Source organism: Betta splendens, chromosome 1 (genome assembly GCF_900634795.4).
Source record: "Betta splendens chromosome 1, fBetSpl5.4, whole genome shotgun sequence".
NCBI classification, from domain to species: domain Eukaryota; kingdom Metazoa; phylum Chordata; class Actinopteri; order Anabantiformes; family Osphronemidae; genus Betta; species Betta splendens.
The window spans coordinates 15,013,913-15,030,251 of NC_040881.3; the positions used below are offsets into that span (position 1 = coordinate 15,013,913).

At 47.4% G+C, this 16,339-nt stretch overlaps 1 protein-coding gene across 1 annotated transcript in view; it reads right to left on the reverse strand.

The window, feature by feature from the left end:
- Positions 1-16,339, reverse strand: part of xylt1 (xylosyltransferase I) — a 58,169-nt gene that overhangs the window by 18,961 nt on the left and 22,869 nt on the right. The window contains exons 2-5 of the mRNA XM_029131078.3: positions 9,573-10,152; positions 5,129-5,301; positions 4,833-5,035; positions 130-210 (exon numbers count right to left, since the gene is read on the reverse strand). Coding sequence (XP_028986911.1) covers positions 130-210; positions 4,833-5,035; positions 5,129-5,301; positions 9,573-10,152 — 1,037 coding nt within the window. The remainder of the gene's footprint in view (positions 1-129; positions 211-4,832; positions 5,036-5,128; positions 5,302-9,572; positions 10,153-16,339) is intronic.

Here is a 16,339-nt window from a genome sequence, read left to right on the forward strand (position 1 = left end):
GAAGGTTAATTAATGAAGCCACAGATGGGAGCTAATTGCATTAGGGGTGAGCGACCGCGCCGAGCTGGCGGGCGAGCGCGGGCACAGGTGAGGCGGTGCACAGAGGGAGCCAGTAAATGTAGGACTCACCTGGCGTTGTCTCTGCCGTGGGACTTGATGAAGTTCAGGTCTCTGTACTTGGACAAGAAGGCCACCAGCTGGTTATTGGTCCTGGAAAAGCAGGGAAACAACTTACATTTGACTGGGAAACATATGGGGGCGGTGCACACTGAGTACAGTTTTGCAAATACATCCACCTGTTCTTGGATGCTATAAAAAAAGTTCCTGCTTAACTGAGGCCACTTGGAGGAAACGCAAACTAGCAGCGGACGACAAGGACAGTGTGTTTGTAATGCTGACGCGGCAAAGTGTCAGTTTAAACATCCAGTCACTGAGCAAGGCTCTAACGTCTGCCTCGACTCTCTCTCTCTCTAGTTGGTGCCATGTCGCCGGTCCACAGAACGTTACGCTTCTCTGATAACAGCTGCTGGCAACAAGAAAGCAAAAAAAAAGAAATATAAAAAATAAAGTTGCAAATTCTAATGATAACTTCCATGTAGACCACACTTATTAAAGAAATGTAGATACCTGGAAGTGCAAAACAGTTTAGATTATTACTCATTATGAATTTAATATTCATGAAGGTGTCAGAGTGAGTGTTACTGTTATGAGTTCTGTTCCTAAACTGCAGCGCATCACATAATGTGAGCAGATCCGGGAGCTGGCACACTATTTTGGTTTGTGTGTCAGACAAGCATTATTCGGCGGAACACGTGGGCGCCATGTTTGAGTCACATATTCATTCCTATAATACATGCACGAACTATTCAGTTTCACTTTACAGAAGGCGAAAATGGCTTTTACGTCTGTTTCGCTATGACTTTAAAAGCTCCCTGAAAGCCGATTTGCTGTTACGTGCCGTGAGTGGTGGATGTGGGGTCACTGTCAGCCGGCAACAATATCAGCAATCGCTTGATTATTTATTCATTATTATATAAGCATCCTCTCTAGGTTTTGAGGCAAAGATGTAACCATGAAATAACAATTGGCATTTCAGACTTCTGTAATAAATGTAATTTATGTTCCCATTAAATCTTCAGTGTGGAATCTGTTAATATGTACAGTAAGTGCTTTCCATTTTAGGCATAACGTGTTCTGCTCCTCCTGAGTCCATCCTCATGTCGGGGCTCTGGAGGTTTCAATTGTGCACATTGCATTTATGTAAATTGGACACGGATCCGTAACAGGCTTTAAAATTCTGCACATACCTGCATACAGTGAGTGTGCAGTGTGAAGGTCAAACGTGCACTTTGCAGTAATCCAAATATATTCCTGAGCAGAGGTAGATGTTAACGCTGTACGGAGCGGCTTACGGGCACATTCTGATCAATGGCAGGGCCCGGTGGCCCGCGGTGTCAGTCCCTGTGGCCCCTCTAGCCGTTAGAACTGTTTAGTTTTATACAAAAGATTGTGCTATCCATGATTTTGATGAATGACTTCATGCTGCTTTTACATTGTAGAGCAGTCTACTTCCTCATGCACAGGCCAGACAGGCTAAAAGCTTTGCTCTGCAGGCTATGCCCCAGTCAATGGCTCTAACATTTCATCTGTGGTGGAGCCTTTCATGATGGCTTGGCTTGTCTTTCTAATAGAGCAGCGCGGCTCTGGTAAAAAGCTCAAGGATCAGTGGGGGGAGGGACAAGTGCATATTAATGTCATTTTCTCTTGAAGGAGCAATTTCACAGCCTGGGGGTTTATCTTAGGAGGTCCTGAGCCATAAAGCCTCCCTGACGATGTGCTGTAAAGACACACGCAGTCTCCTCTAACTCCACTTCCCACACGTACGGACGCACGCGCGTACGCTCTGTGCATCTGCTTGTACGAGCAGCGGTGATACACAATCCATCCGCAGAGACGCACACGAGCGCTCGCAGGCACGCAGACACACACGCAGACACACACGCAGCGAGGAATTTATGTCAAGCTCTACATTTGCCACCTGAGTGGTCACCCAGTCCACCGGGTCTAGTTTGCTTACTGTCAGGCCTGTGGCCGCTCTGTGACACACACGCACACACACACACACACACACACACACACACACACACACACACACACACACACACACACACACACACACACACACACACACACACACAACACAACGTGAACCTTTTCAGTCCTGTAGCCAATTAGACCTGATCATTATGCCAGTGTTTCACTTCCTCCACATTACTTTTAAATTAACAGCGTGCCCTTTTTAAAACAAAGCCTTGAAATGTATTACTCCAGTGGAGTAATGAATGCCATGGCTGTCAGATTGGGAGCCCACACTGAAAGAGATGAGAGACGGATCGTTCATTCATCATTTCCGTCCTGGAAAATCGACCCAAAAAAAAAAAAAAAAAAAACAGTAACGACTTTTTCAGTTTCAAGTTTTTTTAATTTTGAAAGTTTGCCGAATTACACTTTCAAAGCTCTTTTTTTCCCAGCAGGAAATGACACCTCTCACTAATGAAACAAAGCTAAAATATGAGATGCAACACTTCTCATGTGCTAAGGCACAGATGACAAAGTGAAAAAGATTAGAAGATACGATGCCTGCAGCCAGTCATTGTCTTACAAAGCTCAGGCTTCTTAAAAGCTGCTGTAAAGTCTATGAAAGGAGCTTTAAAGGAAAAAGGAGTTAAAAGCGAGGGGAATGTGTAGATAAAAGCTGGGAAAGAGGGTTTTACTCCCTGACAAAGCAAGTGTGTAAATCATCCTCACACACACACACACACACACACACGCACACACGCACACACACACACACACACACACACACACACACACACACACACACACACACACACACACACACACACACACACACACACACACACACACACAGCAGACCCCCCCCCCCGGACACACAGCCCCTCTGCTGGTGTGAGGGGCTCTGGGTTTGCCTTTGAGACTCATCCATGCGGCAGGACGGACATTATCAGGGAATTACAGGGGAAATAATGCTTGTCCACAGTCCCACTGATAACAACTGCAGTAGTCAGGGCGGCATGGGGCACGGGAGCCCCCCGCATTCCTCATGGCACCATCGCTGTACCATCACAGGGTGTAGGGTGAGCAAGCGCTTGAAGCAAATGCTGGGCGTTTTCTGTTGGACGGATGTGATGTGATGAGTTCAGAACGTTTGTAGACGAGCAGGACGGAGGCATCTGCTTCCTCCGACACCTTCGTCTGTGCGACTCCATAATGACATTGTAATGCTGATGTGTTTATTTCGTGAAGGAAGAATGCCTCGTTCTGCCTAATCCTCTTCCCAAACACATCATAAAGGAGCATCAGCCACACAACAGCTGAATGGGTTTCAGCATCCGAGCTGCCCGAGGACTCTCGAGTAGCTCGGATGCTCCTTCTCACAGGGGCTCGAGCTCAGACCTGCCTCTTTAAAAACAACATATCTGCAAATTCAGTTTGGTAATACGCAATTCCCAGACTTGGTGAATTGTGGTTACAAATGCACTTTCTAAGCAAAGATACAAGTGGGCTATTTGCATATTTTCATATTGCATGGATCGAAAACACGCAGTTCCTTCTCGCTTCCCTTTCCCTAACCGCTTGCTCTCGCTCCCTCGCTGTCACTTCTGCCTCTCAGCTTCCTCTTGTGCTCCATCAGTCGTTTAGTTTCCCAGCACAGGCGGCTTGAAAACCCGCCACCGTCAGCCCTTTTCTCAACTACATCACCAACGTGCATATGAGGAGGCGAAGAGATGGAATGAAAACAATGTCCCGGCGATCGCACACACGACTCTCCTCGGCGCTGCGGCGGCGTGAAGGATGAATATGCGCGGTCGCACGCGGGCAAGTACTGAACGATGCTAAACCGCTCTCTGGGGACCGCGGTTCAGAAACAGTCACATGCGCAGAGAGATCAGAGGTGTTCATCCATCAACAGCTAAACACAACAAGGCGAAACTCCTGCGTGAACAACATTTAATTTTGCCCCCGCATCCTGGCTCCAGCTGTGGAGACATCAGCTCCAGTTCCTTTTTACCCAGTGGCCATTAAAGCTTGTCTGAATTCAACTGGTGGACATCTGGCTGTGCAGAGGAGATAACTCTCCTCCTAATAGGAAGATTTTAATTGGCTGCTGCAGAGCTACATCAAAAACTCAGCAGACCCTGAACTCCCAGAAGGACTGTAAACTCCCATAAAAAAGTACAAGTCACGAAAATTTCTCCTCCAATAGCCTGTTTGCATTAGTTCATGTCGGGCCCACGTCGACTTTGTGGCTTTTAATTACCTTTTACAGCCTCTTTAAAGGGGATGTTTTCTAGCAGGGAGATGACTTTTCGGAATGTACAGTACACAACAGACATGGATAGTCAATGGGTATTGACCCCCAGCAATTAAACTGCAATCAGTTCACCATGTAACCCACTGTATACAAAGCAGAGCCAGCAGAGACGCACGGACTCGGAACAGGAGGCGCGGACAGTGTGAATAGTGTCAGAGAAAAGCAGAGGTTTCACTTCATTGATCTGTTTGGTTTGGAGTGACTCTGTATTTAAAGCTCACAGTTAACCACAGGAACCCAGACCACTGTGTATTGAATTTCCTCCATACTGTATTGGCTCAAAGTGGCCTGTGTTTTTCTGCACATATGGTGACTGGCGTTTTAAACAGTAAAGTGTTGGGTGCACATCTGGCAGCGACACTGGACAGCTTCCTCAGGGGGCTGTTTCCTAATGTTACCAGACAGCAGCCTGAGCTGCGGGGTGCTTCTCCATTACCTGATGGGATAGTCCGCAGCACTGAGGTTGATGAAGAAATCCCAGCTCCAGTCCCTCATCGCCAGCAGATCGGCCATGCTGCGAAGGTACATGGTCAGCAGACTGGCGCCGCCCCAGATCGTGGCCATGCGCCAGGGCGTCACCTTCACGTTGGGGTACTGGACGGCGAGAGCCTGCACCTGCCTGTGCAGGTAGTTGGAGCGCTGTAACGAAGACATCGACAGCTCAATAAAACCAAGCAAAGACGACTGACAATGAAATAGATGGGCTGGCTTTATATCAGAGAAGGGACTCACCTGGTCGACATGTATGTAGTAATAGTGCGAGGTGTGGTAGATGGCCTTGAACAGGCGCTGAAACTGCCGGGAGGCTCGGCCATGGACCACCAGGACGAACGCTATTCTCACTGGTTTCACTGGGAAGCTCTCGGCAGAGTCCTCGTCCCACTGGACGTTCACGTTCGCCTTACCTGCACAAGGACAACACGCAATATTTGTGTTTGTGTGAATGTCTCGCACCGTCTTTGCCGGCGATGCAATCAGAAGCTGTTTATGTGTTTGATTACAAAATCAAATGTGTTATTTGCTCGATGAGACTCAAGGCTTTAAATATATTCAAGGCACAAAGAAGTCAAATGTGAACACAATCATCTCCCACCTAATGTTGAAAAACAGTAGCTAAGCAACACACTGATGAGACTATAAGGCATGAATAGCATATTAATAGGTCATAATTTAATGGATGTTTAACATTTTCAGTTCTGCCATTTAAACTGAGGTACTCAATTTATGACAACCCCTCTGGTCAGTATACAGTACCATAAGACTACAATAGAATTATTACGCCTTGAAAAACATCTTAGAGCTGTCGTATATCAAGGGTAACCTCTTTTTGCTCTACGCTGTGTCACACACATCAGATCGGATCAGAAGGCCACATTCGTCAAGATTATGGAGAAGAAGATGCAAATAAATAAACACAGAAGTACACACTGGAATACGTCTCCTTCAACCTCACGGTGGAACAAGAAGCTCAGGAACCTACAAACCACTCATCCATTTTCTTATGTGATTGAATTGGAAGTATGACCATTTCAGATGGACTACTCTTGACTTGCAGACAGGAATCCTATAAGCCGTTTCTCTGTGGCTTGCAGGCAGGGGAGAGATTGGCTTGACGATGCACCACGGTTTCTATGTCCCATAAGACGCCTTGACAGTAACACACATGCAGGTGAACGGCGCACTGGCTGTGGCCTATCGAATTGAACTATTCCAATCATCTCTGGTAACCTCGCCTATCTCCGCTGTGGGAGGTTGTTCCACCCTTAACCACTCAGTAAAACAAAGGCTCCCACTTCAAACCCTGAAACTCGGGTTTGAAGCATTTCCGCCAAATCCCTGTAATACCATCACAGACATTGTTTGTTTGGAAATCTTACAGTATGGTGTTGCAGTAAATGTGCACATGGAGCTTATGAGGCGTTTGTTCACAGAGAGTGCCTTAAGGAGATTAATGTCTATAATTTGGGACTTCAGTTCCCAGGAGTCTGTCTGTGCTGAAGAAGTAGCGGAAGCTGAGGGAATAATGGAGTGGGGGCTGTTTATTCCCAACTCCTCTCCTTGTCTGGGCCCGACATCCTACAATTACTCAAAATTTAATAGGAAGTGTCCAACTTGTCTTGTTTACACGAGATGACAAGAAGGAGATAGGGAAACAGGGGCCGTCCTGTGAAACTAATCTCATTCGTTTAATTTGAAGGGTATGTGTCCAACATGACTTTCGTTAAAGGTTGACCACACGGGTGAGCTTAATGACATGCTCCCTTGGTTCTAATTGGCCGTGGCTCCTGTCAGTCACACATATTTATTTCCCTCTGTTCTCTCTCTCTCTCCCTCTGCTTGTGCGCGAGACATCTCAGGGGGGAAATCGTATGTGGGCCGTATCAGATTGAACGGTAATTGGTGGCCAGCTAAGAAGGTTCACTAGTTTGCTTTGCACATGGATAATTGGCCAGTCGCTGCACAAAGCACTTTGAGAGGGTATGCTATGCTAGCTAGCTGAACTAATGAGCCCCGCTTGTGTGTGTGTGTGTGTGTGTGTGTGTGTGTGTGTGTGTGTGTGTGTGTGTGTGTGTGTGTGTGTGTGTGTGTGTGTGTGTGTGTGTGTGTGTGTGTGTGTGCGTGTGTGTGTGTGTGTGAACTTAGATTTTACTGTCAGTTTTGTCAAGGTTGTGTGTTTATCTGCAGAGGAGCTTCATGGGTACTTCAGTGCAGGCCTGGATGCCTGAAGGAAAAACAGAAAGCCTTCTCTTGAAGTCATCACTCTTCATCAACCTTCCCGTCGCCATCAATCTTTTAAACGGCCTCTCCCTCATCTGCGATCGGCCCCGCTCTCCTCCATCATCTTGTGTAACTTCAGGCTTTTACCCACCTTCCATCTTAACTGCTCATTAGAGAGGTAAAAACAAGAGCTGAGCTATACCCTAAAGGGCTTGTAGGAAATTCTGTTTGAAAAGGTATCGGGGATGTTGATTGATCATTAAAGTCGTACAAAAAATCGGCTTACAGACATTTAAACCACGCTGATTTATATGAATACCACTGCACGTTTTATTTCCGTGCCTTTAAACACAAAATGACAGTTGATGGGCACAGCACGCATTTGCCGATAGTTAGCAACAGCTGCTCAACTCACCAGCAATTAGTCACCAGCAGCGCATGCAGCGCATTCCTGTTTAAGAGGACCAGGTATCAACAGGAAGTTAAAGGGAATCCTGACTTAAAGGAACATGTCTTGTTGTTGTTATACATTTGGTTTTAAAAATACAATTGGCATTGCAATGCATTCTGGGTAAGGTACTTGGTACAGACCTTGCTACAAGGTTGTTATCATGATTGGAACCACGTGATGTCATGACTGAAAATAATAAGATTTATAATTTATGAATGGTGTATTAAACGTATGTAATCTGAAGTAACGGTAAAATGCAGCAACAAAACTTTCCTTTATGTAATTTATGGATGTGTATCTTGCTAGTCAGCTCCATTTGCTGCTTTGTGTTTAAGAGAAACCATTTAAACCACGACACCATACACACTGTGTCTGTAAGTGTCATTCATGTCTAAATATATGTTAAACGTCACCATTATGGCACATTATTGTTAAATGTGTCTAAAGGTCACCCAGCATATCTGAGCCAGTCCTGTGATGCTAATGCTACGGCTAACACAATTGCTAATCCAGCCAAGACCTCAAGGACAGAATCCCTAACAAATCAAATTGGACAGGTTTGCGCTAACAAGTTTAGAGCCTAAATTGGGATGGGAAACAGAGGAGGGCAGCGAGAAAGACGAAGGGCTCGCGCATTAGCAGGCAGCAGGCGCAGGGTGAGAAAGAAAAGTGATTTCATTTAGCCGTCGCGTCGTTACAGCCCCGCCACCAGGGGAAAGCCCCTTTCAATTTCTTTGTCTCTGTTGATCAAACTGTCAGTTTGACTGGGCTGGTGAGTTGCTGGGTTTGAGATGACAGGAGCTTAGGCTCAGACAAACGATATCCCCGCTCTCGGGAATGTGGAAAAGTTGCCAAGTCACTGTGGCTTCCTCGAGTTCGAACAGCGCAGGCGACGGCTTGGGAAGGTACTGTATCTGGCTTGAACAGGCCGGATGTATAATGGCTTTCTTCTCCTCCCCTGCTGTCCATACTTTATTTAGTCCATTCCCCGTGTGTGTCAATGTGTGCGTATGTGCCGTTCGTTTAAACATGCTTGCTGATGCGTGCTGCTCACTGATGGCTGCAGCCACAACAGATTTTGTTTACAGAATTCACAACCAGACTGCAGATGTCCATAAATTCTTTGGGAGAAAAGTGTGTGTGTGTGTGTGTGTGTGTGTGTGTGTGTGTGTGTGTGTGTGTGTGTGTGTGTGTGTGTGTGTGTGTGTGTGTGTTCGCGCGCCCATGACTTTGAGGAGAAAAAAAATGAAGAACCTGTGTTCTGTGGCCAGCTTGACAAAACAAAACAAATGAAAATTGGAAACCAATTTGGAGAGAATACAAGCAACATCCTGCATTTTCTCCAACGATTTACTTCACCAATTACACATCAGCAACAAGGCATTTCTTGCCTTTGTCAAGAAATCAGCAGAACGGGGGAACATTTAACTATGGCGCGTACCAGAGCCCAGCTGGTCAGCGCGCACTCTTTGTACTTAGCTTTGCAGATATTGTTTATTTCCTGAAAAAGCCTTCACGACTGAGTTGGAGGAAATAAACACAAAAAAAATTAAATGTCAAACAATACAGAGGAGACGCTGACAATGTTTCAGCAATATTTTCAGTACTTTTACTAAGCAAACAGATCTCAGTTACCTTAGTTTTATTTGGAGACCTTTAAAAACTGATCTGAGATGAGCAATTTAGTTCCAAAGTGTCTCTACTTGTGATAGAATTTATATTTAGTCTTAAATGTGTTGTAGTTATTCAGTATACTTTAGTTGTGTTTACTGTACCTACAGTATAGACACAACCTGAACCCATCCTGCTTTTGTCCATGGATTAAAACATTTGTTAATTTAACTAAAAGGCATTTTGGAGAATCTCATTATGAAGAACTAGAAGTGGAGGAATTTGATGCCCAAGTATGACGGAGTTGTTCTTCTAGTAGTGCTACAAATACCTGTAATCGCATCTAGACATGAACATGAACGCTATCCATCCATTTACCAACGCTGATGGACTCACCCTCTAGGGGGCAGTAGCGGGTGACCTTCTCCGGCATCAGCTGCCCTTCTCTGTGCCTGCAGTACACCTCGGCAATCTGCTGCCGGCACTCCTTGCTCTTGGCTCTCGACAGCGCCGATATGGCCTCCTTCCCGCTGATCTCGCACTTGTGCGGCTGGTCGTAGGTCACCTCCAGTGGCGCCGCGGTGGCCTGCCTCCTGTGGGGGTGCTGGTGCCGATGCTGCTCCTGGGCCTGCGGGGCCTGCGGGGCGCGGTAGTGCTGCCGCGGCCCCCGCGCGCCGCCCGGGTAGGAGGTGTTGTTGCTGACCGCCAGCGGCTGGTGGCCCACGGGCAGCACCTCGTTGGAGCTTCGGCCCAGGTTGGGGGCGTTGTACCGCCACGCCTGCTGCTGGGCGTGGGCCTTCTCCTGCAGATGCTCCCGCTGCTGCTTGCTGCTAGTGGCGCCGACGGACTGGCGGTGCGGCTGGGAGCGCGCCCCGAAGTTACTATTGTCTATGTTCTCAAAGTCTTTGGGCACCGAGTTCTCGTTGTTGCTGTCAACTCTACTTTTCTCCTTCGGCCGGTGGGAGTAATATCCGTCCTGCAGCGAGGGGGCGAATGGGGGAAGGGGGGGTGGACACAAACAAGAAAAACAAGATCAGAATTGAGCGAGCGCAGTGCAAATCAAGTGTTGGATTAACAATCAATGTGGCGTGTGTGAGTGGGCAGTGCTGCGTTGAAGCGTGAGCCATGAAATGAAGCAGCAAGGTACTGGTTGTGAAGCCTGCAAGGTGCAACCTAACTGGAGGTGATGCAGGACTGTGCCGTCATTAGATTAGCCCTGGTTTCAATTAAATTCACCCTCAAATGAGCCTAGCACGCTGTAAACAGATTAGCAGGAAAGGATAAAAGGCCAGAACACGAGTGCGAGTCTGTGTTCGACACCGTAGATGCGTCTGCATGTGTGAAACCCCTTTTTACTGGAGCTAAAATAGTCGCAGCCTCGCCGCGCGCTCGTATCTACACGCGTGAGATGGAGTGTGTGCGGACGTCTGGATGTACGATTTCCCTATCGTTCCAGTAGAACGGGCTGAAAGCAAAGAAGAGCAGAAAGGGGAGAAAGGGTAATGAGCGAAAGTGGGAGCGTGAGGCGAAGGAGCCCTGACACGAGGCGTGAGTCGCGCTCCCAGGAAGCGCCGGCTTGTTCCGGTGCAATGTGCCGCCATGCATCAAACGGAAAGCTAAAAAAAGCCGCCGCCGCTGATGCTGCACACCTTGCTAGACGCACGAGAGGAAGAGGCAGGCAGCTGGAAACACGGCAAACAGCAGCCGAGGAAGGATGGAGCTCCCGATGACAGGAGGCTCTGATGTGTTTCCCCCTTTATAAGACAACAGAGGAGGAGAAGAAAGGGAGGAGGGCGCGCTTGATACGAGCTGTGTGACAGATGAAAGCAGAAGGAGGTGAGAGATACGAGGAGAGCAACTAAGATGTTACCGAGTCGAGCGCGCGGCGTGGAAATGTCTCGGCGCCCCTAAAGCCGCCCTGTTATCAGCCCATCAACCTTTCCTCCCTGCTAACACCTTGTACTAGCGCAATTACAAAGGTGGCTGCTTGGCACTCTTTCACACATGGAGAGACAGGAGGAGCATGATATTATATGAGCGAGACAAGAAACAAACAGTGAGCGAAAACAGAGGAAGAGCGGTATTCTCATTCCCAGCTCCCCTAAAGCTGCTTCCTTGGCTGAGGTCGGATTCTCCCTTTATCTCCGACTCCTCTCCTCCTTCACACTTCTCCTCACACGTCTCCGTTCTGCTCCTCTCATCATCTGTCCCCGTCTCCTCGTCTCCTCCCCTCCTCCCTCCCCGTCGCAGCGGTCCCCTCCTCCCCCTACAGTCTTCACCGCGCCAGTTTAAACAGGCCGTGTTGTCTGAATGGCAGAACCTGCTAATCCTGCGTGTAACAGCTGCTTGGACCAGTGATCACCTAAAAAGAAATCCCTACTTGCTGAGTTTCAAAGGGAACGCTTTAGGCGACTAATCCACGCCGCGCGAGTCACTGGATGTTTGCAGAGGTAAAATGAGTGTGTGTGCATTTGCGATTATGTTTGTACAGTGCATGCTTCTTGTGGATTAAGAGTGTGTGTTTGGGAGGACGACGGAAGGCGAGCAAAGTAGAGACAGCGCGTGTTTGCGCTGGAGAAACAGATACTCCTGCTCCGAGTCCCGTTGCGAGAAACATGAGAAGTTGGAGGACATGGTTAAACTGGTCTAAGTGAGCAAATACCTCCAAACACCGCAGATTAGCGAAACATCAGACACCACACGACGGCGCAAACACGTTTAGAGGTAAACTGACATGTCAGACGCTTGTTAGCTGCTAGCTGCTACAGTAGCTGCTAGCTTGCAGCTAAAGATGAGTCTGCACAATGTGCTTGGGTTCTTGTGTGATAACAGAAAAAACAATACAGATGAAGGGGAGGGAAAGCTAATGTGTGCAATCATTGTCATTTACAAAGCGCTGCAGGCTTTGCACAGCTACAAAGAAACAGCAAAAGGTAAAATTCAGCTACTGTTTCTGATCTAATGACATGAAACATTATCCCACATGACGCTTGTCTTGTTGAGGGACTTAACTCACTCCCGACTCTAACTGAAGCTAACCCGCTGCCACCAGACATGATGGCAGCGTCAGCCTCCTCATCCAGCTGCAGAAAAAAGCAAATGCGCGTTTATCCATCACTGAGCATCGATTCAGGAAAATCACAAGGCGAAGGGCATCGAGTTAACATGGATAGTACCCTCTAGTCATTAAACTTATAATTGAACAAGATGCACCAGAATCATCTCAGCGGGTGACATCATACTATTATTTTTTCTTTTGTAATTAATCAGTAATCAAGTGAAAAATCCCAGAGAATGAGAATCATGCGTGAATGTTTCACTTCCTCACATCCGAAGAGCTGAATCCATGGTTTGGCCATTTTGCTTCATAAATAATGAAATATTACACAACTACAACTGTTTGAGCTTAAATTCGATCCCCTGGCTGATTAACGGACTAATCATATTGAGACTGCTGGAAATAAAACGACTTTTCCAAACGCATCGCGGCTGGTTATGATTTAATTTCCTTCGGGGCGGAGGGAGCGCGAGGCGTCACAAACGCGTTACTTTGTTGCAAATTAAGAGGCGCGGATGGGACGAGGTTGGCCCCACGTGGCCCTGAAGTGGAAATGAGTAGTATTTGTAAACTGGCGCTGGGGAGATTCCTCCGGATAAACAATCTTCACACTGCGCCCCCTTCTCCCTCCTCCTCCTCCTCCTGTGAGCGGAGGACTCCGGTAGCCGTGTTGCTCTTTAATCTCGGAGACCAGGCTCCAAGCAGGAAGCGGTGGGGCACAGAATTAATAGCAGTGGCAGCCATTGGAGATTGGGGCTGTGCTGGACGGCAGATGGGGCTGCGAGCGGAGGGGAACTATCGATTTTTGCAGGGGAAATGTTTTCTGCTCTGCGGGAGCGCCGGGGAGCCCGGGAGCGCCTGGAGAGCACGGCGCTGGCTGCGCGCGAACAGACGCGCTCACGCAGACACACGCGGTGAGCTGCGAGGGCAAAGCGGAGGGGGTTCAAACGTTAAAATCATCCATCACTGGTAGGCGTGCGCTTAGCGAGAGGCCCGCGGGGCTGTTACTATCAGCGCCCCTTTTGGGAATGGTTTGGTCCATTTCCCAATACAGAGGTGGTCCTCATTTCCTCTGCCACAGGGGGAAATATTTCACCTGTCTCTTTTTCTCCTTTCTCGCGCTTCCTTTCTATTCTGGCCAATCTCCTTTGCAGCAGAGGGAGAAGGAGCGAGGGGGAGAAAAAGGCACATATCTCTCTCAGCACCTGTCCAGCCTCACCCCTCTGTGCCTCCCCCCTCCTCCCCCGGCCCATGTATCATCCCCCGCTCTGAGAAGGAGAGCGCTTCTCCAGCTCCGCCCTCTCGCCTCCTTCCTAATGACATCATTTACCGTCGCAGGCCCACGTGCGAGTGCCGTGACGTGACGGGGGAGCGAGGTAGCGGCAGAAACTGTGTCAGTCTGGCCCCGCCCCCTCCCTTGGCCTACTCTAAGACCCATCATTCAAGCGAGGCCAAGCTGAGATAAGCCGCTGCGTACGGTGGTATGTATGGTGTCAGCGCAGGCACGCGACTGCTCATGAACATGCAGCCGTACATGCAGGAACAACAACATGCATGTCATGTTCAGGTGGGTGTGGAGGTCGTACGGGGTCGTGAGCAGCGTGCGGGTCACACTCCGCTACGGACCCTGTGCCATGTGGCTAACAAGCTCAGATTAATTACCCGGACTGAATCCCTGACACACTCGGAGCAAGATACGGCGTCTGCCACGGCACGAGAGACTGATACGCTGACAGGCTTTAGCGCACAGCTGCTCCAGCACCTCAGGACACCTCCAGGAGAAATGGGCCGGGGTAGACGGGGGAATGACCCGAATGATTAGTGACTTCTCAGAAGTCTTACTTATCGTGGCTTATCAGCTGTAGAGTTTGGGGCGAGAGCAGCTGTTCGTTCCCATCTTCCATGATTTACACTCCGGCTATTAAACCCAATTAGCCACCGCAGAAAGACGTTTGTCAATGAAAACGTTTATTTGAGAAAAACTAGATTAAGAAATACAAAGATGATTTTTGATGCTTCAATCAAGAGGATTTTAATGTTTTTTAGTTGCCCAGTTCCGAATATTTTGCTTCTTTCTGGTAAACTCCCCTTGGTCAATCCTTTCAATCCCCTTCTTTTCCAGAAGCTAAGTCTGGAGGAATGCTAGTCACATGCGTGTGTGTGTGTGTGTGTGTGTGTGTGTGTGTGTGTGTGTGTGTGTGTGTGTGTGTGTGTGTGTGTGTGTGTGCGCGCAAATACTGTACATGATTAGCGGCAGCTCTGATTGAACAGCCTGGTCTTGGTTTGCATAGGAAGCCTATTGTTGTGTGCCCGGCAACAAGGCCTGGAGTGAAAATTGGTGAAAAAAGATGTGTGTAGTTGTGTGTTTGTGTGTGCAAATGGGTTACAAGGAGCGACAGACAGTAAGAGGAATAGCTCTTAATTTGGAAAGTGAAATTTGGAGAAAGGATGCATTATCTGAGATGAAATATAAAAGAGAAAAACAGATCTGTCTCATCTGGGAATCCCCCCCAAACAGAGAAATGGCTGCAATCAGCTACTCGTGGAGGAGAATCACTGATCTTGAGGCTGAGACTCGCGGGTATTCACCCGATGGCAGAGGTGTATTCACAAACTGCTGTTGAATTTCCACTCTATTTCTGATGGATCTGTGTTAGTGTGTCTTTGCTGACTGTTGCTGCATGCAGGGATTTCCACCGGGCGCGAGACGGAAAGACGTTTTGAATGTGTAAGCGCCGAATGAAGAAAGAAGACTTCCTCTTTCTCAAACGAGTCAAATATGAAACCCACAAAGCTGCATAAGGAGAAATTTATTAACTGTGGGGGATTATTTGAGGAGTTTCTATGAGGCCACAGAGGAATTAAAAATACTTCCCCTACATATGTTTGCTCTATTTCATTCCACTGCAATACTTCTTATCTCTTGCAGTAATTTCTCCCCAGGGCTGCTCTGATTTTGTATATGTATTGCTCAGCCCACGCAGAACACTGATGTTCCCTGACAGTCTGTTGATTTATGAAGCCCACACCAGTGCAGTCATGTCAGATACATCTGGACATCACTAATATGATGTTACACACTTGTGGTAAACCCACACAGGTGATTCTTTTATTTATGCAGATTATGATACTGAGTTGGTGAAGTCTAAATTATGACCATATTTTGTACAGTAGTATACTGTATACTTTAAATTATTAGTAGGTTGTTTTGGAGCTATTTAATTGTCTCCTCGCTTGAACTTTGTATGTTAAAAATCATAAGTTTAACACACATTTACTGCAAATATTAATGAAAAACATCTATGCTCCTTTCCAGGCAGTTTGAGAGACACTTTATATGTCCTGACATGCGGTCTTTGTTCAGTGCCGCCTCTCTATAAGTTCCACGCGGCCGTTTCTCTGTATAATTGCCATCGTTCTGCATTAGAAGAAAAAAACACACTTTGTTCTTCCTGGCCACTACTTCAAGCGCTACTATACCTGGATTGCTGGCTGATTCATCTCTTGCACTGACTATATGTCAGTCTGGATAAAAGCATCAGATGAATTCTTGAAATGTAAATGAGTCATTAAATGTGCATAATTAAATTTCAAATCTGCTCACTGCTATGGAAATAACGCAAAGCCACATTGGAAAAGAATGAGAAACTATAGAAGATGCTTTTATGTATCAAATGGCCATGTGGATGAAGAAGGAAACAAGGAGAGAGACAACCTACAGTAAAACAACTCAAGGATTTACACAGCACCAATGTCAGTCTCAGAGTCTCACTGGGTTTGGTTCGTCTCAACTCCCTCTATCTTTTTCTTAAACACACAACACACAAGCAACACATTTTTAGACCCACTTGTTCACATGCACACAGATGTGCCAGGTTATAATGCAAGTCACACTGGCCCTGGGGCCTGGGGGGTGTAAGTACTGCCAAGTACAGAGGGTTAAGATGTGAGGGCTGAGGTTAGAGTTTAGTTTTGGTTCAGATTAGAGCAAAGGTTAGACGTCTGCCTTTAGTTGTGATGGTGATGGTTAGGGTGAGGGGCTAGAGGGGGCATTACGTCAATGGAGGTCCTCACTTCCATGGAAGTACAAGGATGTGTGTGTGTG